Source organism: Mercenaria mercenaria, chromosome 6, assembly GCF_021730395.1.
Source record: "Mercenaria mercenaria strain notata chromosome 6, MADL_Memer_1, whole genome shotgun sequence".
Taxonomy (NCBI): Eukaryota; Metazoa; Mollusca; class Bivalvia; order Venerida; family Veneridae; genus Mercenaria; species Mercenaria mercenaria.
Window position 1 is genome coordinate 63,465,880 of NC_069366.1, and position 27,942 is coordinate 63,493,821.

The 27,942-nt window shown below is 35.1% G+C and overlaps 1 protein-coding gene across 5 annotated transcripts in view; it reads left to right on the forward strand.

Annotated features, from left to right (window-relative positions):
• LOC123548598 (short transient receptor potential channel 4-associated protein-like) overlaps positions 1-27,895 on the forward strand; it is a 70,778-nt gene extending 42,883 nt beyond the window's left edge. For 2 of the 5 annotated variants that reach the window (XM_053546110.1, XM_053546113.1), the window contains 2 exons: positions 21,194-21,338; positions 24,829-27,895. In XM_053546110.1, the coding sequence (XP_053402085.1) occupies positions 21,194-21,338; positions 24,829-25,028 (345 nt within the window). In that variant the 3' untranslated portion in view covers positions 25,029-27,895. Of the gene's footprint in view, positions 1-362; positions 10,491-21,193; positions 21,339-24,828 lie in introns of those variants that run through there. The other 3 variants (XM_045336017.2, XM_045336018.2, XM_053546112.1) reach the window with 2 other exon arrangements.
• Positions 27,896-27,942: the final 47 nt, after the last annotated feature.

Here is a 27,942-nt window from a genome sequence, read left to right on the forward strand (position 1 = left end):
AAAAGTGAAAACAGCAATTCATTCAGGTGATAATTACAGTACAGCCTCTATCAATTACGCTTTTACGAAAAAAAATTAAACTTAGAAGAACAGAACCATGGCAACGTCTTCCAAGAGGTGTCCGCCTAACGTTTTCCAAGAGGTGTCCGCCAAACGTCTTCCAAGAGGTGTCCGCTTAACGTCTTCCAAGAGGTGTCCACCCAACGTCTTCCAAGAGGTGTCCACACAACGTCTTCCAAGAGGTGTTCACCCTAGAGAAGTTGCACAATTTTGAGTTCAATGGTTGCCTGTCTCTTTTGAAAATACAGCTTTGTAGTTTGTACAATAACAAAATAAGTATGTTACAAATTTCTTTATTTCAGAGTTCGAGAATAAGTTTTGACTACTGGAAACAGACTGTAGCTACGCTGGTTTCTGATGACCAGGATAACGAATGTGCTATTGTACATTATTGTGTACGCCCGCCCTGTGAACGGACTATTTAGTGTATAAATTAAACATTCTGTGTACATAGCATGAATTTTCACTGGATTGAAAACTGTATAGGATTGAAAAAGAATATGTATAGATGTGTCCCAGCATGAAATGCTTGGTTCAATACCTTGATGGGATAAGTTATTGTGTTTCAGTACCTTGACAGGATAAGTTATTGTGCTAATTAATTTAATTTGGTCAGTGCTTTGTAAATATGTAAAGGTCACAGGAACTTATTTCCACTATGCATGACACATCAGTGTTTCAATGGAGGAGGAGAAAAAAGGCAGTTCGATAGAAGGTTATAACAACAGTGATTGGAAAATTTCTTCAGTGGAAATTTCAGTACTGTTTTAGTCAAAAAGGGATGTGGTATAAAGGATATCATGCATGCTTTAAGCACTGTAGTGAAAATATTTAAGTTGCGAAATATCTTTTGTTGCATTACTTGTATTATAGATTTTGTAATAAGCCTATTTGCCAAACAGTGTTCATTCAATGAATGGCATTCATATTAACAAAATATCCAGAAAAAACAACTCTCTTTGGTTGTCAGTTTCTGTGTGTGTAAAAAGACATGATGCTCAATATTAGGTGAAAATGCAGACTAGGCATGTTTTGAGCAGTGTTCTTAGACTGTAATTTGAAAATGTAATTGATTACATTTTGCTTAGTTAATGTGATTGTGATTAATATATGATTACTTTAGTATTCTGCACTTATAAAAACAGGACTCCCTCAGTCAGTATTGGAATATTATTGTGGAAGGATTGAAGAACTGTAGAATGTACCTGTGATATATCCTGAAAATAAAGATTTGCTAATTTAGACATACCAGTCAACAGATAGGCTTCTTTACAAGTTTCGGTAATTCTGCTGCATTGGGAGTAAAAGGGATTTCCCTTATAGCTTGATTTGTAGGGTGCATGTACTGTGTCTTTCAAAAGAAATTTATACTACTATAGAATGGGTTATTTTTAGCATTGGCTGTATTTAATAATTTCATGGTAAGAAGCAGGGAGTGGGGTGGGGGGAGGGCGCTATAGGCAAGTGGTTAAGGTTGCTGACTTCAGATCACTTGCCATTCACCAATGTGGGTTTGAGCTTCTAGGGGCATTGAACTGTTCATGTCAGGAAGCCATCTAGCTGGCTTACGGTAGTTTGGTGGCTCTACTTCAGTGCCTGCCCGTGATATGAATTAATGCAAGAAGGGGCACCTGGCGTCTTCCTCCACCATCAAAAGCTGGAAAGTCGCCATATGAACTAAATTGTGTCGGTGTGATGTTAAACCCAACGAAATCAAACAAAGTCACTCAGAATAGTTGTGAACATTCACTATTTAAGATAAAACCATTACAAATGTTACCCAGTCTGCAGTATATAATGCAATAAGTATTAAAGATGCATTTTTTTCTCCAAAAAAATGTGAACTTTGCAACTACTGCCACATTATTATGTTGTGAAAATAATTTTGTATTGTTAAATTGAAAACTTTGCAGTGTATCAGTGTTTGAAATGATACTCTAGTGCATGGGTATTGAAGAAATGAGTAAATCAATTTTCTCTTGATAGTCATGCTCTTATTATAAGGCCTTGTCACAGTGCATTGTCAAGATAAATGTATTGTTTTTGTCTAAGCTAGCTTCTCGATTTCCAACACCTTTCTTATGAAATTGTAAAACCTGTAATATATGGTTGCATGTGTGAATTAAAACCCTGTTGTATTATGTAGGTAACAACAACAGTATTCCCTGAATTCTTATTAACTTTACCATTTTAAAATAGATCATTAACATTTATGTTTGTATTTTCATGTGTTTAATGTTGAAACCCTGTCTTATTACTTGATTAGCACATTACTGATGCTCTGAATATAACTTAATTAATATTCTAGATATAACTTCGCATACAAAATGAGATATGTGATTTTTTTCTACTGAGGGAATTTTTTTCTGATTGCCTGTCCAAAATCGTGTCCTGATTATTTGCACTGGCCTTGTTTCATACTGGCGGTTTGATTTTTGTAATTATTTTTTTGTTCTTTAGTCAGATGATTCTGAAACTGGTCATTGTCTTTGATTTAAAAGTGCACCTGTTGAACAGGTCTGTGATGGTATGCAAATAAATGTAGTTTTTATTTGATTTTTTTTCTGTTAAATGAAAAGTGCTATTTTAATGTTTTTAGTTTGTCTAAAAGCTGTGTTGATAATAAATTATATCAGGTGTTTATTGTGCAACAGTTTTGTCTTGCTTTGTGCATCTCTTACAAGGGGATTGGTGTGATTAATTGAAAATAATTGGTTTCATATTATATATGATTTAAAGTTTTGTAAAAAGTTAAGCACATTCGAGCTAGGCTGAGCTGTAAGACTAAGTGTAGGGGAGTACTCACATTAAAGTTTTTATACAAATGACTTTTTTCTTGTGAACCATTTGATGGGTCCTTATCAAATATGATTAGTAGTGTCCTTGCATGTACATTTTGGATTTGCTCAAGTGGCTCCACTACATTGTGCACACATAGGTCAACTGACTCGGGTGAGTGATCAAGGACTCTGGTACATGTATATGGTTAAAGTTTGTCTTTGTTGTACAGTAAACATGACAAAATTATCTTGTAGTATTAAATGAAGTGCCATTTTCTTGTATATTTCAGTATGGAATTAAGATAAAAAGATTGATGTTTGTTTAAATCAAAGATGTGATGTACTATTTTTTGCATTTATCTCTAGTTGGTCTAATTTTTAAATACAAAAGTTACATACATGTTAATGTGAGATTTATAATGAAAGACATTTACATGATAAATGATACTAATATGAAAAATGAATTTAGATTTAGAAGTTACATATTTCATAAATTTTTCAGTCAGTAAAACACTTCTTTCATAGAATTTTGTACAAACACATGTTAATACTTAATATTTTAATGAATATAAATTGTGCCACATTTTCTCTAAATCTATATTTAAAAAAAAAAAAGTTACGCATATTTAAGTTTTTCCAGTATAAAATTTGTGTTGTCATAACAATGTGTAGGTAAAATGGATGAAATTTGGTGGAAACTGTTGAAAAGAAAAATAATTTGTTTTACACATTACATCCAAATATGATTCCCATATGAACACCAGGTTTTTTATTTTCACTTGTTGAAATATTTCATCTGGTATTCACTTGGTATAAGGTACTTGGATTTTACTCCCAAACAAATAAATACATGTAGCTCTTCATTGTAAAAATAATGAGCAAGGAGTATTGTATAGAATAGTTCTTGTAGGTAGACTTGCAATCAGAATCGTGGCTGGTATTCAACAATATTTGAAATCTGAAACTTAGATTTTAAATTGCTTAATTAACTCATCTGAGTTTTGAAAAAAAAATCTATGAGGTATCTTCCTCACTTGATCGTTGGCGTTGGTTAAAATTGTTTGTTTAGTTTTGCCTTTTCTCAAAATCTATTAGAGCTATAACTTTGAAACTTTGCACACTTGTTTATCATTATTAGATGACAATGTAGGCCTAGAACCATGACTCTAATATGCATTTTGTCAGAATTATAGCCCTTTATGTTCTCAGAAAATTTGATTTTCTTGGTTAAGATTTTTGTTTAGGTCCACTTTTCCAAAAAAAACTATAAGAGTTACAGCTTTGAAAGTTTGGACACTTGTTTATCAACATTAGATGAGTAAGTAGACCAAAAACCATGACGCTAGCCTGCATTTTGTCATGATTAATGGCCATTTTTGTACTTAGAAAATCAGTATTTCTTGGCTATTTTTTGTTTAAAGTTCACTTTTCTTGAATACTTTCTATAGCTTTTAGTAGGAAGGCCAATAACTATAACTCTGTTATTACTGTCCAGCACTTGCAGACAAGCGATGGCACCCGCAGGTATTGTTCTTGTTTCATTTTGCTCTGGCGTTGCCAAATAAATGAAAATCAAGGAAACTTTGCAGGATTAGACAATCTTGAAGTTTCAGACTTTAAACATTGATGAATATGGCAGTAGTAGTTCTGTTTTATTACCTTTTTACATTTAATTTGTGTAACTTTGTGAAGCTGACAATAGTTATTTTATATTTAATTTACTGTTAGTTCATTTGAGAACATACAAGGAATTGGAAATAACCATGCAATATTATTACATGGCCTATACTGTGCTATTTTTAGAACTTACACGTCTTTTTGTCTCATTACACAAGTATATAGTTTGATCATTTATGTATATAGTTTGTATATAGAAAACATGTACATATTGTATATAATTTATTACCAAAAAATCATGAATGAAATATAACTGGCCATGGAGTAAAATTAATTTTCCAAACGTCTCAGTTTTATGCATATTTAGTTTCCATAATGCTCGCAGTGTGTACATTTAGTTTCCATAGTGCTCGCAGTGTGTACATATATATATATATGCATTTATATATGTTGCTTGTGTGCTCACTTGTGAATACATTTTATCAATGATTATCATTCAAATTTCTTTTTCTTCAACTAAAGTTATGCTCATTCTATGTAAACTTTCAGTTTCTTTTGTAAATTCATATTTTTTTATTTACATAATCTGAAGAATAAGTTTGTTTGTGGCATTATAATAGAATCTCGGTTTAAATTAAGATTTGTTCTTAAAATGGATGAATATAATTAGATGTAATAATAATGCAAATACAGATGTTATAAATCCCAGTGATTAAGATACAAAATTTAGAGAAATTTTTTTGGCAAATCAGTGTTTCAGCAAATAAATGTTAATGGCAAATTTGATATACAGTGGAACTTCTGAATACCAAACCTTCCAAAAACAGGAAACTTCTGAAAATCAGACGATTTTCTTGGTCTCGATTTTTCGCCTATTTTCTATATATACCATACTCCTAAAGACTAGAACTTCCAAATTCTGAACACTGAATGATATTTTCGAAAAAAAAATGTTTTATTTCAATACAATTTTACTTCCAAAAACCGCACAACACAAACAAATAGATAATTGTTTGAATGCAAATCTGTGCATCTGGAAAATTTCATCTGTGATTCCACTGTTTACCAATTAGCGGTGACTGATTTTTTAGCTCGTCTGATTTTTTGAGAGAAAAAAATGATGAGTTACTGTCATCACTTGATCAGCGTCGGCGTGACCCATGTGGTTCTGGGACGATCTGTGTATGAAAAGAATTTGAACCACTGTCTTACCCTTGCAGGATCGTAAGAGGTGACTAATAGGGTCTTAACACTTGGTTTTGCTGTAACTCTGTGATTCCAGCAGGTATGCAAATTTTGATTCCATACCTCATGTTTTTATTTCGATGTAAATGAGATGTGAAACCAAAATTTGTAGTCCTGTTTGGCGCCATATGACCTATACTGTGTTGGTGCGCCGTAAAACCCAAATAAATAAATAAATATGTAGTCGATACCTGGTTAAGTTTTATGTTTAGGTTAGCTCTTTTAAACTATCAAAGCTATTGCTTTGAAACTTGCAACACTTGTTCACCATCATAACTCCATCCTGCTTTTTGCAAGAAATATTGCCCCTTTTGGACTAAGGAAATCAGATTTCTTGGTTAAGTTTTATGTTTATGTTTAGGTCAGCTTTTCTCCTAAACTATCAAAGCTATTGCTTTAAAACTTGCAACACTTGTTCACCATCATAAGCTGACCCTGTACAGCAAGAAACATAACTCCATCCTGCTTTTTGCAAGATTTATGGCCCCTTTTGGACTTAGAAAATATCAGATTTCTTGGTTAAGTTTTATGTTTAGGTCAACTTTTTCTCTTAAACTATCAAAGCTATTGCTTTGAAACTTGCAACACTTGTTCACCATCATAAGCTGACCCTGTACGTTTAGAAACATAACTCCATCCAGCCTATTTCAAGAATTATTGCCTCTTTTGGACTTAGAAAATCAGTTTTCTTGGTTGAGTAATATGTTTAAGTCTGCCTTTCTCATAAACTATCAAAGCTATTGCTTTAAAACTTGCAACACTTGTTCACCATCATAAGCTGACCATGTACAGCAAGAAACATAACTCTGTCATGCTTTTTGCAAGACTTATGGCCCCTTTTAGACTTAAAAAATATCAGATTTATTGGTTAAGTTTTATGTTTAGGTCAGCTTTTCTCCTAAACTATTCAAGCTATTGCTTTGAAACTTGCAACAGTTGTTTACCATCATAAGCTGACTATGTACATCAAGAAACATAACTCCTTCCTGCTTTTTGCAAGAATAATGGCCCTTTTTGGACTTAGAAAATCATGGGTAGGACAATTTTTCTATTATACAAAAAAAAAGTCAGATGAGCGTCAGCACCCGCAAGGCGGTGCTCTTGTTTTTACTTGCTTTAGAATAACAACCTGTCAATCTAAGGATCAAACACCGCCGAAAATCTTGATAATTGAGTAATGATCTTTCATTAAAGAAATGATTAGCAGTTTCAATTTTGATGTTTACATCAAACATCTTCAAGGACTTTTAATTCTAATTGCAGTATCATTAAAAGCGAGAATTTAATTAAAAAATTAATTAGTCAGCATGAAGATTTATCTTCGGACAATGGTTTGATTTCGTAATTGGTCAAACAGTTTCTCAAACTTCAAAGCTGGATGTTAGTATGTAAAGAAATTGAGTAAACCTTTTAAAATCACTGTATTTTATGAAATCTTCATCATTTCCGTATCTAAAATGAATAAGCGAATGTAAAAACACGGTAAAACTGAACTGTCCCTTCAAGACAGAATTAAAATAATTTAGGAGTCTTAACTTGATCTGGGGCCTCCGTGGCCGAGTGGTTAAGGTCGCTGACTTCAAATCACTTGCTCTCATTGATGTGGGTTCGAGCTTCACTCGGGGCGTTGAATTCTTCATGTGAGGAAGCCATCCAGCTGGCTTACGGAAGGTCAGTGGTTCTACCCAGGTGCCCGCTCGTGATGAAATAATGCATGGAGGGGCACCTGGGGTCTTCCTCCACCATTAAAGCTGGAAAGTCGCCATATGACCTATCATGTGTCGGTGCGACGTTAAATCCAAAAAAAAATAAAAATTAACTTGATCTAAATCGCAGAAAATGGCTTAAAGTATGCAGTTGTATTTGTCCAAAACACTTCGTACTTCCAGATACCAGAAACTTTAAAAAAAAAAAAGGACTTTTCTTCCAGTCCAGGGGATGTGTGGTTTTCTGAAGTTACACTGTACATGTATCTACTTTTGATATACCGGTATATCGTCATGATGGACAATGTGAGATTTTACATTGTGATTGAGAATTTCATTGTATGTTTTAGTTTTTTTACATAAGAAAAGTTGTTAAGGATAACATGGTGTAATAGGCCTCAATTTCATCAAAAGCGTACATACAACTTGATAATTTATTATTTGAAAATGTCAAACGATAGAAATAAGGTGCATATTGACAAGTTATATAGTGACAGAAGTTCTCAAAAATTTCCTGTAGATTACCTCCCCAGATTATTTTGGTTTTTCACAAGTTATCTCCCCTGAAAACTAGAAAAAAAATGATTTTCTCCTTTTTCCTATGGGGAATTTTAGATTTCTTTTTGATATTTGTATCAGAATCATATAATGCAGCTTTCTATGGCAAAATTTTCTGGAAACTAAAGTTCAGATTCTCATAATCAAAGAAATTATATATTTCCCATAGGCATCAGTGTTAACTTCAATACTGATTATCTCCCCAAAAAATGATAAAATTTGAAAAATCTCTCGGTGAAAACTTCTTAATTTTGAATGTCTTTAAAGTGACCCAATTTCATTTAAGTATTACCATCCAGTTACAATATATGAAATATGGCTATTACACCATGTTATCCTTAAATGATTGTGTGAAAGGTCCAAAGTATTGTATGAATAAGTTTAACAAAAGATTTATGATCTGTCCGAAATTTTGTGGATATTTAGTGTGGTTTCAGTTACCATAGTTGTGTCTTGAGATATCAGTAAATGAACCAATTTAAGAGTATTTTAGATAAGAGTTTGTGAATTAGCAAAAATGTGCAAGTGTCCAAAACTTGTGTGGATGAGAAAAGGGTTGTAGAAACAGACAATATTTTGTGTTAATGAGAATGATGTTGCCTTAATGGTCCAGATTGTGTGGTTTAATTACAATGTTGTGTAAGTGGCCCTAATTATATGGATGATGGAAACTGGTATATGGCCAAAAATGATATATGGATATCCCGAATGGTTGTGTGAATGGTGCTTGACTAAAAATAGTGTCTGATTGGTGGATGACTGGAAATGGTATGTGATTGGGTAACCAGAAATAAGATATGATTGGTGAAGAGTTCATACAATATATCATGATAGCAGATTTAATCTGTGGATGTATGGATGCTGTTTAAATGAGGAGTGTATTGTCCTAGTGTAATATAGTTTATACTGGTATGATATTCATTTGTTGAAATCCTTTGAAAATGTCCAAATAATGTTATACAACTTTATTCACTTTGATTCTTGGCTGATATTCCTCAACGTTTCAAGTCTGAAACTTATTATCTTATCATCGTCAAAAATGTTTAGGTTGCAAGGAAACTTTGCACGACTTCATTCTGCAACTAATGTCATCTCAGCATGTGAATACACTACCTAGAGAAAGTAACTGAAAATTTTAGACAGTGATGAGTGTTGCCCAAGGGCTGATATTCATCAGTGTTTCAAGTTTGAAATTAGAAAATCAGTCTCATAATTACAGAAACGTTTACAATTATTAGTAGTTTCATGTGTTCAATCAGCAATTTAGTCACTTGGAGTTTAAAGAGATAAAAAATTTAGTGTGTATGTTTCAGATTTGAAAAGTTGATGGATATTTATTCTAGTGATAACACTTTATTAGAACTCCATTTTTATGACCATAAAGTTAGTGCAAGGCAGTAGACTTCCATATTCTAGCATTTTATTACAATTTTTCTCTTCCCCTGTGAAGACTCCGAGTAGTCACAGGGGGGAGGGAGGTGGTTATATTTTCGTTTTGAGGGAGAAAATTTAGTTTGTTTTCTTTTAATAAAAAATGATTTCAAGTCTTCAGGTGTTTACATAAATAGATATATTCAAGACTGCCATTAGATATTGGTGATTTATCTTGTTATAAATTTTTCAGTCTTCGATAGGTTTGGCACTGAGAAAGTAAGTGAGCCAGTAAATATGTGATTTTATATAAAATACGAGAGGTAGAGATTTCAAATGCTTGTGAATGAAAGAATAGTATAATGACCTTTTCTTTGTACATTTTGATTGATATGGCCGTCATGGCCGAGTGGGTAAGGTCGCTGACTTTAAATCACTTGCCCAATACTGATGTGGGTTCAAGCCTCACTGTGGGTGTATAATTCTCTTTGTGAGGAAGCTGTCCAGCTGGCTTATGGGAGGTTGGTGGCTCTACCCAGGTGCCAGACTGATGATGACTGGAGGGGCACCTTGGGTCTTCCTCCACTATCAAAAGCTGAGAAGTCGCCATATGACTTATTAGGCTGCTGTGCTGGCTTAAAGTGAAACCCAACAAAACAAAAAAAAAACAGCTAAACCACTTCAATCTTGCTTTTGAAGTAAAAACATTGTAAGTTTACCAGTATACATAAATGGACAATAAACGTTAAGTATTTGAAAATATTTAGCAGATGTTTATTACAATGTTTAATGGATTTTAACATATTTTTACCAATAATATGCATTTTGAATATTTACCTCTCTGCTGTTTCCTCATTCACTAGTTGTTTATCAAATTTGTAAAGAAAAATCAGTTGAGAAAGCCTGTTCTAGATAGATTGGTATGACTGTCTTATGTACGTGGTGGAATTTTATATGATGTTAATTTATAGTATAAATTTTGCAAGCTGCTTGCAGTAAATGCTGTATTATCGTGTTGTATTATCATGTTGAAAATTGACTATTATCATGTTGTTGTTACTGTAATATATTTGATACATGAAAATTTTATCCTGAATTTGTCATAAAGTGTTCTACAATACATGGGTATGTAAATAAAAATGCATAAATTTTACATTGTTTTTAGTTTATTATAATCTTTATTAGTGCGAGTCAAGAATTTATAACAGCAATGCCTGCCTTGTTAGTTCAGTGTGTAGATACTTCAAGACTTCATGGTTGGAGGTGCTATGTTCGAATCCCTTGCGAAGCGTATTTTCTCCGTGATGATTGATCGAGGTCAGTTTGTCTTAAGCCATTCATTCTCTACTTGATTCATGCTAGAATGTTAGCAATTACTTGTGGAGAACAGGTTAATACTGGTAAGGAAGACGTTAACTTACCACGGTGTAACTCAAATACTTCTTCAAAATTATATTAAATCCAAAAACTAGCAAACATTTAAGAATTGTATGTGCAAATAGTTAACAGATGAAAGTTAAGTGTAGTAAAGTTATATTTTACTCTTTTGACTTCTTAGTAGAATCTTTCTAGTTATCGCAGAATAACTACAATTTAGTAGTTGTTTCAACAAAAAACCGGTTTCTACATAAAAAAGCCATTTTACAAAATGGCTAAAAGTTACAAATGATACTCACAAATAAAAGGAAACTCTTTTCCACACATATCGTCATTCCACTTTCCTTCGACCTCTAGAATGAGACAGTCTTCCTCTCGCATATTATTCGGCTCGCCATCTTTCCAGCTGCTACTCAAGTTACACAACGGCATAAGAATATCGTTCTGGATGTCGTCGTCATCCCCGTCCTCCCACCGCCATATATTTTCTGTCTCGATATCTCGTCCGCTGAGAAACACGTTCCCAGTCTGTCCTTGCGCCACTGTAGCCCAGATGAAATGCGATTCCTCTGCTGTTTCTAGAGCTGTTAAATGGGTCCCAACATTTCTACAGTGCTGCGTAGCGTCTGTCCAGTTAGCTATCTCCGTGTATATTTTGTAACACGAATAGTTCCATGATAGCCATCCATCTACACAAGACGTCAATTTAAATGTCTGCCACTTATGCATATTGTCGTCTGCTGAACTTTTGTTCAACGACAGCATTAGATATCTAGTTTGCAAGCGTTTTCCTCGAAATTGAAGCTCAATGCTTTGCAGCCTTGAACCTGAGACTCTGTTGTCAAGCATTCTCTTGCACATCCTAAAATACCTATCGAAGCTGTATTTGCCAGATATTGCCCATTGATATTTGTTCCAACGTATTCGAATGCACCACTCGCTGACACACTCGTAAAAAACATCGCAAACGGTACAAGCAGTGTACAGAGCATTTTACGTACGGTTGTTACGACAATCCTTTCGTGGAATATTATGCTCATAAAAATATGTAGTTATTATATCTATCAAGCAACTGTGTACAGTGTGTAACAAAAATTCTATTCCCTCCAGAACTTCACAAACATTATATGCATTAACATCAACTACTATCTAATGATCCATGAATATTGCTATATTATAGACCTTGCATTTAACAAATGCTATTAAATCGTAATAAGATGGATACACCTAAGCCATTAAAATAAAACATCGTACTTCATGCTGTTACAGCCTGCACGAGTCGACTCCTTAAACCTAAGTAGTAAGAGCATTGGATTAGCACCCGAGCGACCCGTGTTCGAATCCCGCCACAGGCAGTTGGGAGTTTTCGTCATAAAATGCTATGCTCGGCAAAATGTCGTAAGCTGGGAGTTCGTCCGGGATACGGACTTTATCTCGTGCCGAAAGTGGCACTTTCTCTGCAAAAAGACTTCCACGTTATCATAAATGATGACTTCTTTGCTGTCTGCCGTCTTTCTCGAACCTTCAAACGTAAGCATATCAATGTATTTTAAATAACTTGCATATTAAAGTCAAATAGATCTATCTATCTCTCAATACTGCCTTGCGTCTGGGCAAGGTGCATGTCGGCTATTAGTGAGAATGAATATATAAAACTGAAAGCCAGTTTCACGGATACAAAAACTAAACATATACTATACTACCATGAACTTATAGCAGTCAACTGTATGCTATTATTATGTTTATTATCTATCATTTTGTATTTGCACGATATCGACCCTTTTAATTGAATAAGTCTTAAGAGGGTCTGGCACAGGATGAAGTGCCATCAAAATTAATGCCAGCATGATTCTGCCAATGTCAATAACACAGAATGCCGTTTCTAATTGTCATGAGGTAGGAACACAAAAACATCATTGCCACTGACATTGTAACGGAAGTGCATGGATCGAACCTGAAACAAAATAAACTGGCTAAACCTATTTGTTTAATGTCGTATCTTATTTTTTATTTTACGTTGAAAATGAAAATTGAAAACACCCTTCAGAGTCACATTTTACTTTTAATGCTTAATGTAAATTGATTCTATTAAATGCGTGTAAATTGGAACTGCACTTGTAATAAGCAGACGGGAAATGACTCCAAAAGGAATACAAAATCCTGCAGTCCTAATAATGGCTCTGTCCTTGGTCTGCAAGAAATTTATGCAGTATGACTCCGCCTTATATCATATATGTTTTCGTCATAACTCATTCGGCGTTTTAGGATTTAAGCCAATTGCAGCATAAATGACATTGTCATTAAGGACGTTATTTAGTGTTACAGATGTAGATTTCTGACATGGTCGGGTGTCTATGGAAGCCCTGGAGGGACAATTGATTTCCGTACTTCCCACTTCTGACTTCTAACTTTTGCACTTCTCACTTCCAACTTCTTGACTTCCTACTTCCTACTTCTAACTTCCGCACTTCTGACTTCTAACTTCCACATTCTGACTTCCAACTTTCTGACTTTCGACTTCTGATTTCCAACTTCCACACTTCTTACTTTCGACTTCTTGACTTCTTACTTCCTTCTTCTAACTTCCTTCCTCTAACTTCCAACTTCCTGACTTTCGACTTCTGATTTCCAACTTCCACACTTCTTAAATTACTTCCGACTTTTTGACTTGGAAGTCGGAAGTAGCCTGGTGGTCCTTGGGAAGAAGGATGCAGCATGGTACCTTAGGAAGCAGGATGTAGCATGGTAGTTGGTCTTAGAATGTGGGATTAAGTAATTCAGATTTCTAGTAGGGGAGAGGTGATTGTTATCCACTGCTACAAGGTTGGACATGATCAGGGAGGCATGGTTTCTACTTTGTTGTTGTGAGTATTGATAATGCCTGTGAGACTGTTACATATCGGGCAGTTGACCTTTGGACCATTTCTACTTTATTTATTAAATATTTCTGCCAAGGACACCAGGCTGTAGAACAGTACTCGTTCTAGATAAAAACAATAGTTCTGTTCCCGCATAACACAGTTACATCCCTTACTTTCACATTCTCCATTGTCCCGCATAGCACAGTTACCTCCCTTACTTTCACATTCTCCATTTGCTAACGAAAAATGTCTAACAAGGTTTCTTATGTCAAAAATGAGGAGCCGGCCTTTATTAAAGCATTTAAGCAGAAGACGGGATACAAAGAGGGTCCAACAATTGACTCTAAGGTAATTTTTAATGAAATATTGGCAATCTCCTGCTTTAACACCCAGGGGAATCAGCTCTACATTGTCACAAAATGGTTAGTTACAGACTCGCATTCATAAAATTTCCGTAGAGTTGATACCATAATGCTTAAATGATTTCGAAATTTTTTATCTTCATTGTCACAAAATGGTTAGTTACATGCTTGTATTCATTCCATTGAGTTGATACATGATAGTCTAAATAATTGGACTCGAGTGTCGAATATCGTTTTATTTTTTGACTGGTCGATATCCTTCCTCCGAGTACAAACTAGAAAAGGAAAAGAATGTGGTAGCACTGTCCTCTTCTTTGCGTACATAACACCCAATGGAATCTGTTGGGCGGGAATTCTTTTAGAATAAAGCGACGGATCAAAAAAAGAAATACATACATAGAAAGCCTGTGATTTTTTCTTTCCAATGATGTATATATTACCGAGATTGCTTGGGAAAATTTCAAACTATGGCAGTTAAAAATATGCCAAGGTTTAACACGTGTGTACTACATCTTGGAAAATGGCCGACCACAGGTAAACACAAGCGCACTGTGTAGAATCATTGCACTGCAACGGCGTAAAATCACTTAACAGTGTAACTCGCGGGAAGTGGATGCCAGGTAAAATGGTCATCTGATGTGTCATACTGGCCTTTTGTGAAAGGTTTTTGAAGTGTAGAACCATGTATTAAACATTTAAATAAATTATCAAATTATGAAAATATTAATTACCGACACTTGAAACATAGTTAACATACCCTTTCCCCCAAAAAACGATGAAAGGATCAACAAATCTTTCTCCATGAAATGCATTAAAAGCACCCCCTTTAAAATTAAAAATCGAAAATTAAGACACCCTTACGATCACAGTGACAACCTTACCAGTGACAACCATTGAAAGACGGACTTTTTATCCCTTCAGTCTCGGACTATTGAGAGTCCTATAACAGTCCATCACTGAGTGGTACATATTTTGCAAATTTATTTGGGCGGATTATCAACCCTTTAATACTTATATGCAGACCCGTATGAAGCATTTTGGGAAGGGACCACAACAATTAATGTTTTTGTAATTATATAATTATGGTGGAGGGTAGGGGGTCTTTTTTTGGGGGGGGATTGGGTTTAACGTCGCACAGACACAATTTTAGGTCTTATGGCGTCTTTCCAGCTTTGATGGTGGAGAAAGACCCAAGGTGCCCCACCGTGCATTATTTCAGCACGAGCGGGCACCTGGGTAGAACTACCGATCTTCTGCTAGTCAGCTGGAAGGCTTCCTCACATTAAGAATTCAACGCCCAGCGTGAGGCTCAAACCCACATGGATGAGGGGCAAGTGATTTGAAGTCAGCGACTTTAACCACTCGGCAACGGAGGCCCCGAGGGGGGAGGGGGTCTAATCTAAGTATTAAATAAATAGCGATCTATTGGCCGCCGACATTTGTTACACTTAAGTTACATTAAAATGAATATCTGCCGGACCAGGGCCTAAGTTATATTTTCTTCCGTCCGGCCAACAAGAATTGTGCTGGTCGAAATTTTTTTTGACACAAAATGTAGGATTTTTTTTTTTTCATTTCTGTTCATTAAATATCTTTTGTCATGTATTCTTGTTGAAATTGAACTGAGCCAGGAAAGAAAATAGAATACTAAAACATATACTGCATGATATCATTATTTTAAAATCTCGTTAGTACAGTTTTTTTCCCACCAGTTTGAGAATGGGGCCTGGGCCTTTACAACTGGGAATAATGCGTTGGAAAATGCCTAATTTGGGAATTGTTAAAACTAATATCCAATGTTAAAATGTCACATTTAAGAGAGAAAATGGCCATAATTTATCATTATGCATTAATTTAGCAATCTGTCTGTGTTTCAAATGTTTATAGTTTTAGTCTTGTTTGAAAAAGTTGAAAAAAAAAGAAAATATAATTAACTTTTGGAATTTTAGCCATGAAATTGGGAAAAAAACATACTATTTTCCATTGGGACTGAGGCCCTATTTCAGCCCCAAATTGGCTAGAAAAAAAACACTGTACTAATTTTTGATAAATCAGGTCGAGACATGTTTTAAGATAAAAATGTCATTTATTCAGCAGGATCTTTCCAACACAATACTGCTGTAGAAATTGTGCAAGATCAAGATAGATCTTCTGCTGATTGGCAGATTTTCCGAGTATTAGGTTGAACGTTGGGGTAAGTTGTAAAAAGCGAAAACACAACTTATCTATGCATAAATATAGGGTCATCTTGTACGACATTATGGATTTCCAAATCTAAGGGGAGGCAGATGTTTCTTCAATCATTTTATAATTGTGTCGGCGGAATGTTAAACCCAACAAAATAAATAAAATGAATAAAAGGCGCTTTACATTGTGCAAAGATTTACAGATCAAGTGTATGAAGACTGCATAAATTACATTTGAGGTGAATTGTTTTGGTATGCAGAAATAAATGTAATTTGTATGTTTCAGGGTATGGATCCATACTTCTAGTGTCTGATTTTTACAGTTAGGGATTGTCTATGAGTACAGACCTCATTTCCCCCAGATACTATGGGTTATTGTTGCAAATGAAATACCAAATGTGATTTCACCAATATTCATCTAAAACTTGAAACTTTATGTTTCACAGATACCAGTGTGTGTTTACCTCGATTGTTTATATTTTCTTCTGAAACATAAATAACTAAGGAACACTAAAAAAATCCGTTATTAATTACATTTTCTTCCAAAACGTAAATAACTGAGGAACAACAGTAAATCCTTTACTTTAATGCATACATCCTACCCCATCTAGACTACTGTTGTACAATCTGGGGCAACTGTAGTGATGACCTTATAGAAAAACTTAATCATAATTTCAAAAACGAGCAGCAAGAATTATTGATAAGGATTTCAATGCACCATCAGCTGAACTCTTTACAGAACTCAAATGGATGACCTTTCCTGACCGAATTCATTATAAAAAGGCTGTTCTGGTCCCTACATAACATTTGCCCCCAGTATCTAAACTCTAAATTTCAGTACCTGCAAAATTCATGTGAGCTTGAACTTAGATCCAGAGATAATGCTAACCTGGCTGTCCCAAACCACGCATAGAATTCTTTCGCAAATCCCTATCATACTCTGGACCTGTAATTTTCACAAGTACTTTATGCTAGTCTTTAACAGTAACTATACTCATATAAGTTTAATATAGTATTATATTTGTAATTGCTGCTCTTAACCCTTACCCTACTAAATTTTTAGAATGAACTTGTCCATCTTCCAGTTTGGACAGTACCATTAACTGTTAAAAGGACTGCATACCAAAAAAGATACTGACTGAATAGCGAACAGTGCAGATCATGATCATACTGCAGCCACGGATGTGCAGGCTGATCATGATCTACACTGGTCGCAGAGGCAAAACCAATCGTGTCCAGCATAGTAAGGGTTAACAATGTGCCCATTTTACCATTCTGTAATATTATTTAATTTATCCCCCCGCCAAAGGTGAAGGGGATATTAGAAATGCTCTCCGTCCGTCCGTCCATCCGCAACGATCTTTGTCCGGAGCATAACTCCAAAAGTACTGGAGGGATTTTCTTCAAACTTCATACACTGATAGAACACATTGGGAGGAAGTGCAGTGTGCAAGAACAATAACTCTACCTTGCCTATTTTTTTAGTTATTCCCCTTTATCATATTTTCTTAAAAATTTTTGTCCGGAGCATAACTCCAAAATTACTGGAGGGATTTACTTCAAACTTCTTACACTGATAGAACACATTAGGAGGAAGTGTAGTGTGCAAGAACAATAACTGTACCTTGCCTATTTTTTGAGTTATTCCCCTTTATCATATTTTCTTAAAACATTTTGTCCGGAGCATAATCCCAAAAGTACTGAAGGGATTTTCTTCAAACTTCATACACTGATAGAACACATTGGGAGGAAGTGCAGTGTGCAAGAACAATAACTCTATCTTGCTTATTTTTTTAGTTATTCCCCTTTATCATATTTTCTTAAAAAAAATTGTCCGGAGCATATCTTCTTCATGCATGGAGGGATTTTGATATATCTTGGCAAATGTTCACCACCATGAGAAGGAGTGTCATACACAAGATCCAGGTCACTAGGTCTAAGGTCAAGGTCACACTTAGAGGCCAAAGGTCAGATACAAGAATGACTTTGTCCAAAGCATTTCTTCTTCATGCATGGAGGGATTTTGATGTAAGTTGGCACACTTATACACCATCATGAGACAAAGTGTCATGCGCAGTTCCCTTCTTTAGAATTACTTCCCTTTGTTGTTACTTTAAATAGCTTTTATTGTAACTTTTTCATTACTAGTTGTAGGGAAAAATCAAGATCACTTTTCTGTAGTACAACGTGCATGCTAAATCCAATTTTGAGGTGTATTTTGACCAATCTCTACCTGATAAAGATTTTTGTGTGGACTTGCAATTTTTTTTTTTTTTTTTTTTTTTTTTAAGATTAACTTCCCTTAGTTGTTACTATAAATAACTTATATTGTAACATTTTTATAATTGACCGTAGGGAAAAAACAAGACCACTTTTCTGTGGTACAACATAGATGTTTCTCTCCAATTTTAGGTGTATTTTATTATATATAAGGTATCTTTACCTGGTAAGGAGTTTTTTTTGTGAACTTAAAAAAACCCAAAAGACTTACAATGATTACTAAACAACCACAAAATTAACATTCCATTTGCAAATACAGCTGCTAGAGTAAAGAAATTTGCTGCGACGGGCATATATTGTGACATTCTGGCACTCTTGTTCCCTGTTAGCTTTCCATTCCTTCTTTTTACAGATGCCATATAGAAAAACATCATAGCCAACTGTCCAAAATTAATACTTTCAGACACTAACTTGCCAGGAACTTTAGCCTTCAATTATAATATACCCGGCGGGGGGATTAGCCATGTCTAACATGGCTCTTGTTTAATTTGATATAATTTAATCTATATTTCTTAATAGTTTAATCATTTTAATGATCAAAATTGGTCTGTAGCATCCTGGCAAAGTCCTCTTTCAAATTTGGTCAATTGGAGGCCCCATTTAGGGACTGCTTAAGTTTAATTAGAATTTTTTTTAAACAACTTTCTGTCATGAACCACTTTATGGTATCTTCATCAAACTTGGTCTGTAGCATCACTGTAAAGTCCTCCCTCAAATTTATTCAAATGGTCAATTGCTAGAGCTATTAAGGATACAAATATCTTTAAACAACTTCTCATTGGACAGCTTGATGGATCTTTCTAAAATTTTGTATGTAGCCTCATTATAAGGTCCTCTCTCAAATTTTTTCAGAAGGGGCCAGTTAGCCCCTGCCAGTTAGCCCCTGTTAGGGGCCGCTAGCAGTAAACAGAGAAAAAGGTGTAAACAATTTCTGCTTATGAACCAATTGATGGATCTTCATCAAACTTTGTCTTAGCATCACTGTTAGGTCCTCTCTGAAATTTGTTCAAATGGGGGCTCTTGACCCATTTTAGGAGTCTCTAGAGGTAAAAGGAGAAAAAGGTTTAAACTACTTCTTGTGAACGATCTGATGGATCTTCACCAAAGTTGAATCATTGTAAGGTCCTTTCTGAATTTAATTCAAGTCGGGTTACTTTGCCTTTTGAGGTAAATATAGAAAAACCTTTCAGCAACTTCTTCCATGAACTGCTTGCTTGATGAATCTTCATTAAACTTGGTCTGTGGCATCATTATAAGGCCTTCTCCAATTTTTTCTGTTTGTGGCATTTAGACCCTTTTAGGGAGCATTAGAGCTTAAAATAGAAACACCTATGAACAAATTGTTCTCATGAACTGCTTGATGGATCTTCATCAATGTTTCACTGTAGTATGGTCATTGTAACGTTTTGTCTTATATTTGATCAAATGGTGGCTCTCTTAAGTAATTTGTTGTGGGTAGCTTGGTAGTTTTTTTTCAGCATAAAATGTATGTTGTCCCAACTTGACTCTAGTTACCTCCTGTGACATTCCGTAATATCTGCCTGAAACAAAATGACACATTAGTGACTGTGGCAAAAGTTGGACTTCACAAAAGGCAGGAGTTTGTTTACAGAGGTTTTTTGCTTCTTTTTAGCTCACCTGACACATAGTGACAAGGTGAGCTTTTGTGATCATCCATCGTCAGTCCGTCCGTCCATCCGTCCGTCAGCAATTTCTTGTCTGCACGATAGTGGTTTCATTTATGATTTTATTTTAACCAAACTTGCAAACTTGGGGGGGGGGGGGGGCATATACATGTAGCGTTGCTGCTGTCCGTATGTCCGTCTGTATGTCCTGAAATCTTGTGTGCCCCACTGAAAGGGCCAAAATTAGCTATTTTGACCTTGTCTGCACAATAGCAGCTTTATTTAAGATTTTATTTAAACCAAACTTGCACACAACTTGTATCACCATAAGATCTCGTTTCCGTTCTTGAACTGGCCAGATTCCGTTATGGGTTTCAGAGTTATGGCCCCAGAAAGGGCCAGAATTAGCTATTTTGACCTTGTCTGCACAATAGCAGCTTCATTTATGATTTTATTTTATCCAAACTTGCACACAACTTGTATCACCATAAGATCTTGGTTCCTTTCAGTGTAGATAACTTTTGACTGAATTTATGACAAATTACCTCCCTTTATTTTATGTAAACGAATATATCTCAGCAGCATCTAATGAGATTGGTTTTAAATGTTATTTAAGTCTTCCAGGGTAAGGAATAGTCATGCTAGTACAAAAATGCAGCATTTGAGCCTAGAACCCTCAAAGTTGGTATGGAAATTGGCCCTGACTAGGTCAAAAGGGACTGTTACAAGAAAATGTTTATCCTGATGATATTTAATGTGTATGCCTATGTGCTCTATGTCAAAACTTGATCATATCATTTAGAGCATTGGTACTCAGGTGAGTGATACAGGGCCATCATGGCATTCTTGTTCTAACATAGGTTTAAATTTTTTCTTAATTTCAAAAAAAAGCATTCTCCAAACCTGGGGGTGCATCTATATACATGTATATGTATACATGGTTCCATTTTGTAATGCTCAGAATAGATTTATTTCAGCTGATATTCATGAACAGTGTTGCAAACAAATGAAATACTTAGGGACTATAACCAGCATTATCTCCTAAAGAATAACCAGAGTGTGAATTCTTAACAACTTGAACATGTCTATTGTCTATAGAATTGCAAACTAAATTATCTAATCTGCAGTGCAGATATACAACAAAGTGAGTGTTTCTAATTTTCAGAGAGAAGAGTTAAAGTATGAAGATGAGGATAGGTCAGACAATGAGGATGAGAAACCTACAATAGTTGTTCTCAAGGAAGGTGATCTCACTCCTGAGGAGGCAGAACTTGCTTTGAAAGATGAGAAAACAGTCACTCAGGATTATGGTAAGGTTCTAGTTCTCAAACTTACTGATGGGCTTGTCTAAAGTGTGCGGAAATTAGCGCTCTTGTATACATTCAAAGCATCATTCTATGGTTTTTCCATACCAAATGGAAAATTATACAATAACTCATAATGTTAACTATTTTGTCTTCTTTAACATTGTTAAATTATAAAGTGTTGCTTGCTTTGGAGTCATATCTTTCTAGATTGTTCTGTGATGGTGGAACACTAATATTATTTTGACATCAGTTTCACTAGGGTAGATACTAATGTGCTTAGGCACACCAAGGCAATGTCATCAGTATTTCTTTTAACAATACTTTCGATATGATTGTATCTTTATTGGTAAGACAATTTGTTTTCTAATCAATAACTAGAGAATGCTATGACCTACAGTGTTCAAACTTCATCGGATTATTGCCAGTAGTCAGTAGATGACCCATTTTGTTTTAGGGTTTATAGGGTTGAAAGTCAAGGTCATAATGACATTGAAACTGAAATGGTCACTAATCAGTAACTGTAGGAGTTTGGACTTAAAGTGGTAAAAATAGGACCATTGCCTGTGATGAGTTTTTATGTCAAAAGTCAAAGTGACCTTGAGGCTGGAAACAGTTTGTAGTCAGTAACTGTAGATTGCTTAAGGCCTAACTAAACTAAAGGAACCAGCGTGGGAGCCATCTGGTCTAGTCGTGTAATGGCTGCCAGGTATTTGAACACTAATTTTTTACTTGGCATGGCAACAGAGGTCTAAATTGAAGCTAGTTTCTGTTTAAATTTCATCGTGGATGTATTTGTGACATTTTGGTAGGAAAAATGGGAGAGCAGGTTGTATTTGGTGAAGTGAATCTCAATTGTAGTATGAGTAGTACTTCCAGGTCACAGCAGTGTGATTTTGATGTCAGTTTACAGTAAGCAAATGTGACCAGAGAAATCTCTGTTAGAAGATACATGACCCCTACTTTTCTCTTCATTTTATATCAGTTTTATCATAACTCTTTAAAATGAGGTAAGGATTTGTGCTCTGAAATGGGTCTAACTATGTTTGGTAGCTCTTTAAAAAATGTCAGTTTTATATAGAATATTTAGGGAAAACTATTTAACTGGTTGTGACCTATAAGAAAATGTGGGCAAAAATTGAGATTTGTCCAGATATTGATATAAATGGACTAGTTTGGTCAGATTTTGGTAAAAAATGAGCATTTCATTGAAATTTTGCTGCAAAAATTGATACAAACCAAAAAAAATCACATTTTCACAGTTTTGGGTGTATTTTTTTTTTTAAATGCACATTTACACTCTAAATTTTGCCTATATATACCTTTTAGAGGAGACATTTGGTATATTTCAAAGTGTCAGTGTGTAATTTGCATGCAAATCATAGTGAAAATTTATGAAATAGGGCAAAAACCAGCTCTGGCTAGAAGAACTGGTTAAAAAAATATGTCGCGACATCAGTTTTGAAGGAAAATTGGCGCAGGGACCGGCGTTACTGAAAATGCCATTTAAGCTTGAAAACTGATCTAATCAAGCTGAAACTTGGTATTTTTCATGCAGATATGTTACTGGTACTATACAAATGAAATTGAGACTATTACAGAAAAACAGTTTTTCTTATAGGCCTAACTAAACTAAAGGAACCAACGTGGGAGCCATCTGGTCTAGTCGCGTAATGGCTGCCAGGTATTTGAACACTTAATTTTTCACTTGGCATGGCAACAGAGGTCTAAATTAAAGCTAGTTTCTGTTTAAATTTCATTGTGGATGTATTTGTGACATTTTGGTAGGAAAAATGTGAGAGCAGGTTGTATTTGGTGAAGTGAATCTCAATTGTAGTATGAGTAGTACTTCCAGGTCACAGCTGTGTGATTTTGATGTCAGTTTACAGTAAGCAAATGTGACCAGAGAAATCTCTGTTAGAAGATACATGACCCCTACTTTTCTCTTCATTTTATATCACTTTTATCATAACTCTTTAAAATGAGGTAAGGATTTGTTCTCTGAAATGGGTCTAGCTATGTTTGGTAGCTCTTTAAAAAATGTCAGTTTTATATAGAATATATAGGGAAAACTATTTAACTGGTTGTGACCTTAACATGGGTCAACTTCAGAGGAAGATTGCCTGCAATCTGTTGATGATCTGTATTGTTTTGCAATCTGTAGATGATCTGTATTGTATTGTGGGTAGGTGAGTTAAAGGTCAAGGTCACTGTGACATCAAGACTGATGATAATTTTCGAGCAATAATTTTAAAATGATTTGGTCTTCAGTTATAGCCCATGATCGGTAGATGAATCATTTATTCTTGGTCAGTGGGTTGAAGGTTAAGTTCACTGTGTCCATTTGACCTATACAGATGCTAAAGTCTACTGCCATCAAAATTCATAGGGTCAGTTGATGTTCCCTAATGTTTTTGGAGTCATCAAGGCAAAGTTCAAGGTTACAGCATACTGGAGACTGAAAATTATACATCCAGTTACCTCCAACATGCAATTATGGGGGCATATGGGTTTATGCCCCCACATTTATGGGGGGGTGGGGTGCATATACATGTAGCGTTGCTGCTGTCCGTATGTCCGTCTGTATATCCAGAAATCTTGTGTGCCCCACTCCTCTCACAGTATTTGAGTATTCTGCTTCAAATTATCACACAGATGAACAAGCTCGGTGTGCAGATGATCTTTTGCTGCGACTATTATTACCACAGTAATGGCCCTTTGATAGTTTTCCTATATAGAATATAGATAAAAAACTTGTCTTTCCAACTCCTCAAACACTATTGAAAGGATATGCTTGAAACTTTCACAGATGACGGACCTGGATGTGAAGTTGACCATAAATAATGGACTTTTTTATGGCTATTTTTTCTAGAATTATGGACCTTTCTTAATTTCACCAAAGGGCTTTTTGAAGGAGTGGATTCAAGTTGCTCAGATACACAACCTTATCTGAATATAATTTGTTTCAAACTTTTAGTTGAACATCCTTCATGTAGAGATGGTCTGTACTAAAAACTTTGCTATTTAGAGGATGGCACAGTATGTGGGGGCATCCATGTCCTACAGACACAATTCTAGTTTATCTGCAGCTGTTTTCTACATCTAAAATTTGAAATCCATATATCCATGAAAATACTGTTTTGCCCAAAACACAGAGTTTCATGCTTGTAAATTAAATAAACATATAGTGTCTCAAGGTAGGTCAAGCATGGCCAGTTGAGCTGCTCAGCCTTTGAGGTCATTAGAAGTGCAGTCTTTTGCTTTTGAATTGTACATTTATTTAGCATTGCTCTGCGACTTGTTGTTAAATAAAGCCTTTTTTTTCAGTCCATGAAAATTGAATCCCAGTGAAAAAAGAAAATTCCTGCATGTTTCACATTTAAACTTGGAAATCCACAAATGGATTTAAGTCACTTTGAAATAACCATTTTTGTTATAACACACACAATTTCATGCCCAGATGATTCAACAGTTTCAGAAATTATTTATGTTACAGATTGTGAAGAATCAGAACCTTCAGATGGGAAAATCACATTCAAGAAACCAACAAAAAGACAAGGTGATACTGTAAATGAATTGAATGTGTCTAGTAGTAAAAAACAGAAAGATGAAAAGAAAAAGAAGAAATCTTCATCAAAGGAGGTGAAAAATTCCAGTTTGTTATCATTTGACGATGAGGAAGAGGAAGAAACTTGATTTGTGTTTACTATATTCAGGCTGTTTAGCGTCCCTAAAATTCCTACTTTTTCCTATTTTTTTTCAATTTGGCTAAAATTCCTATTTTTTTTTAAAAATCAAAGGAAATTCCTAAAAAGGCCCTATTTTTTCACAAAGATTCCTAATTTTTTAACTTTTTTGCAATGATCAAAAAGAGAAAATGTTTTAAATGTTGTTTAAAAGTTCTTCTAATTCAGAAAAAAACAATTTAGCACAGTTCAAAACAGTGGAAAGCTAGGAGACGTCTTTTCTGTAAATAAAGCACTATTTCTGAGTTACTCTTATGTCAATCACATAAAGGTAAGCACATTACATGGTCTTTAAAGTCTGTATTTTGATTTGAAAATTCCTAAATTTAGCCCTAAAATTTCCTTAAAATTGTACCAAATTCCTAATTTTAGCCCTATTTTTTTGTACAGATTGCCCTAAAATTAGCCCTAATTTTTTGTCGGGGTATGCTAGACAGCCTGTATATTGTGTGTTGCAGTAGTAGTTGGAGCATGTGATACATTATTAACAGCTGGTCTCCAGATACTCGTCAGATCTGGAAAGTATTCAGCCAGCCTAGAAACATTTTAAAGGGAAATAAATGCAAATGTTCTCTTAAATTTATCAATTCCATCTCTTATGCACTTATATTGTCTATCTGTTAAGTAAGTATGAGTTTCTGACCTATTTAACAATAACTTTTCTGATGTAAACAGACCTACATATACTACCTACTAATTTTTGCAGTGTTACTTTAAACAGTTTTTAGCTCACCTGTCACAAAGTGACAAGGTGAGCTTTTGTGATCGCGTGGCGTCCGTCGTCCGTCGTCCGTCCGTCCGTCCGTCCGTCCGTGCGTGTGTTCGTGCGTGCGTAAACTTTTGCTTGTGACCACTCTAGAGGTCACATTTTTCATGGAATCTTTATGAAAGTTGGTCAGAATGTTCATCTTGATGATATCTAGGTCAAGTTCGAAACTGGGTCACGTGCGGTCAAAAACTAGGTCAGTAGGTCTAAAAATAGAAAAACCTTGTGACCTCTCTAGAGGCCATATTTTTCATGAGATCTTCATGAAAATTGGTCAGAATGTTCACCTTGATGATATCTAGGTCAAGTTCGAAACTGGGTCACCTGGGGTCAAAAACTAGGTCAGTAGGTCTAAAAATAGAAAAACCTTGTGACCTCTCTAGAGGCCATATTTCTCAATGGATCTTCATGAAAATTGGTCAGAATGTTCACCTTGATTATATCTAGGTCAAGTTCGAAACTGGATCATGTGGGGTCAAAAACTAGGTCAGTAGGTCTAAAAATAGAAAAACCTTGTGATCTCTTTAGAGGCCATATTTCTCAATGGATCTTCATGAAAATTGGTCAGAATGTTCACCTTGATGATATCTAGGTCAGGTTCGAAACTGGGTCACGTGCGGTCAAAAACTAGGTCAGTAGGTCTAAAAATAGAAAAACCTTGTGACCTCTCTAGAGGCCATATTTCTCAATGGATCTTCATGAAAATTGGTGAGAATGGTCACCTAGATGATATCTAGGTCAGGTTTGAAACTGGGTTACATGCGGTCAAAAACTAGGTCAGTAGGTCTAAAAATAGAAAAACCTTGTGACGTCTCTAGAGGCCATGTTTCTCAATGGATCTTCATGAAAATTGATCAGAATGTTCCTCTTGATGATATCTAGGTCAAGTTCGAAACTGGGTCACGTGCGGTCAAAAACTAGGTCAGTAGGTCGAAAAATATAAAAACCTTGTGACCTCTCTAGAGGCCATATTTTTCATGAGATCTTCATGAAAATTGGTGAGAATGTTCACCTTGATGATATCTGGGTCAGATTCAGAAGTGGGTCACGTGCCTTCAAAAACTAGGTCATTAGGTCAAATTATAGAAAAACCTTGTGACCTCTCTAGAGGTCATATTTTTCAATGGATCTTCATGAAAATTGGTCAGAATTTTTTATCTTGATGATATCTATGTCACATGTGCTCAAAAACTAGGTCACTATGTCAAATAATAGAAATAACGACGTCGTACTCAGTTCAACACTAGGTCATGTGGGGATAGGTGAGCGATTCAGGACCATCATGGTCCTCTTGTTAGGTTTTAAATCATAATTGTGTAAGCAGTTTTTAGTTTAAATATGAAAGCAGAGTGATTCAGTGAATTTCAGACTCTCTTTAGATAAAGGAACACAATTATATGTTGTCTCTAAAATGTTTAGCCCGTAGAAAAGCTTCTTACTGTGTAAAATTCTAAGATTTTTTGACATTTTGACTTCAGTTTGGAAGCAAGCATCTTTTACATTAAAAAACACTGTAAGAAATTAGTTACCAAAACTTTACGCAGATCCAATAAGGAAAATAAAATGTGTTCAGGAAGGATTTACAAATTTTTGTATTTACACATAATAAAATGTATCAGTCAGTTACGACATGATAGCAATAGCCGTGTTATATATTGAATGACTCTTGTAACCTTTTGTCAAAACAGTAATAGTGTTAACAAATTTCAGTTTTGTGCCCTGGATCCAAAAAATTTCTCTTTGTAGCTCGTATGTATAACCATATTTCAGTTTTTAAACAATCTCGGGAGCTATAGAATAGAAAGTGAGTTGATTTTTTTTACAGAAAGTATCTTAGTTAATATGTCTGTGTTTTTGGTTGCGGGTTTATCCCGCTACCAAAGTTAAAGTGTATTTCTGACAATCATAGCATCTTTATTTTATTCCGAATCACATCCAAAGGATGTTCATGTGCTACACAAAATAGTCCCATTCATGAACAATGCGGATGAATTATCAAGGAACAAGCAGTTCATATTCAGCCTGTATCTGCTCACACTGATCATTCAGATTATATAAGATCTATCCAATGATAAGGTATTCCAGCCCATGGTTACAT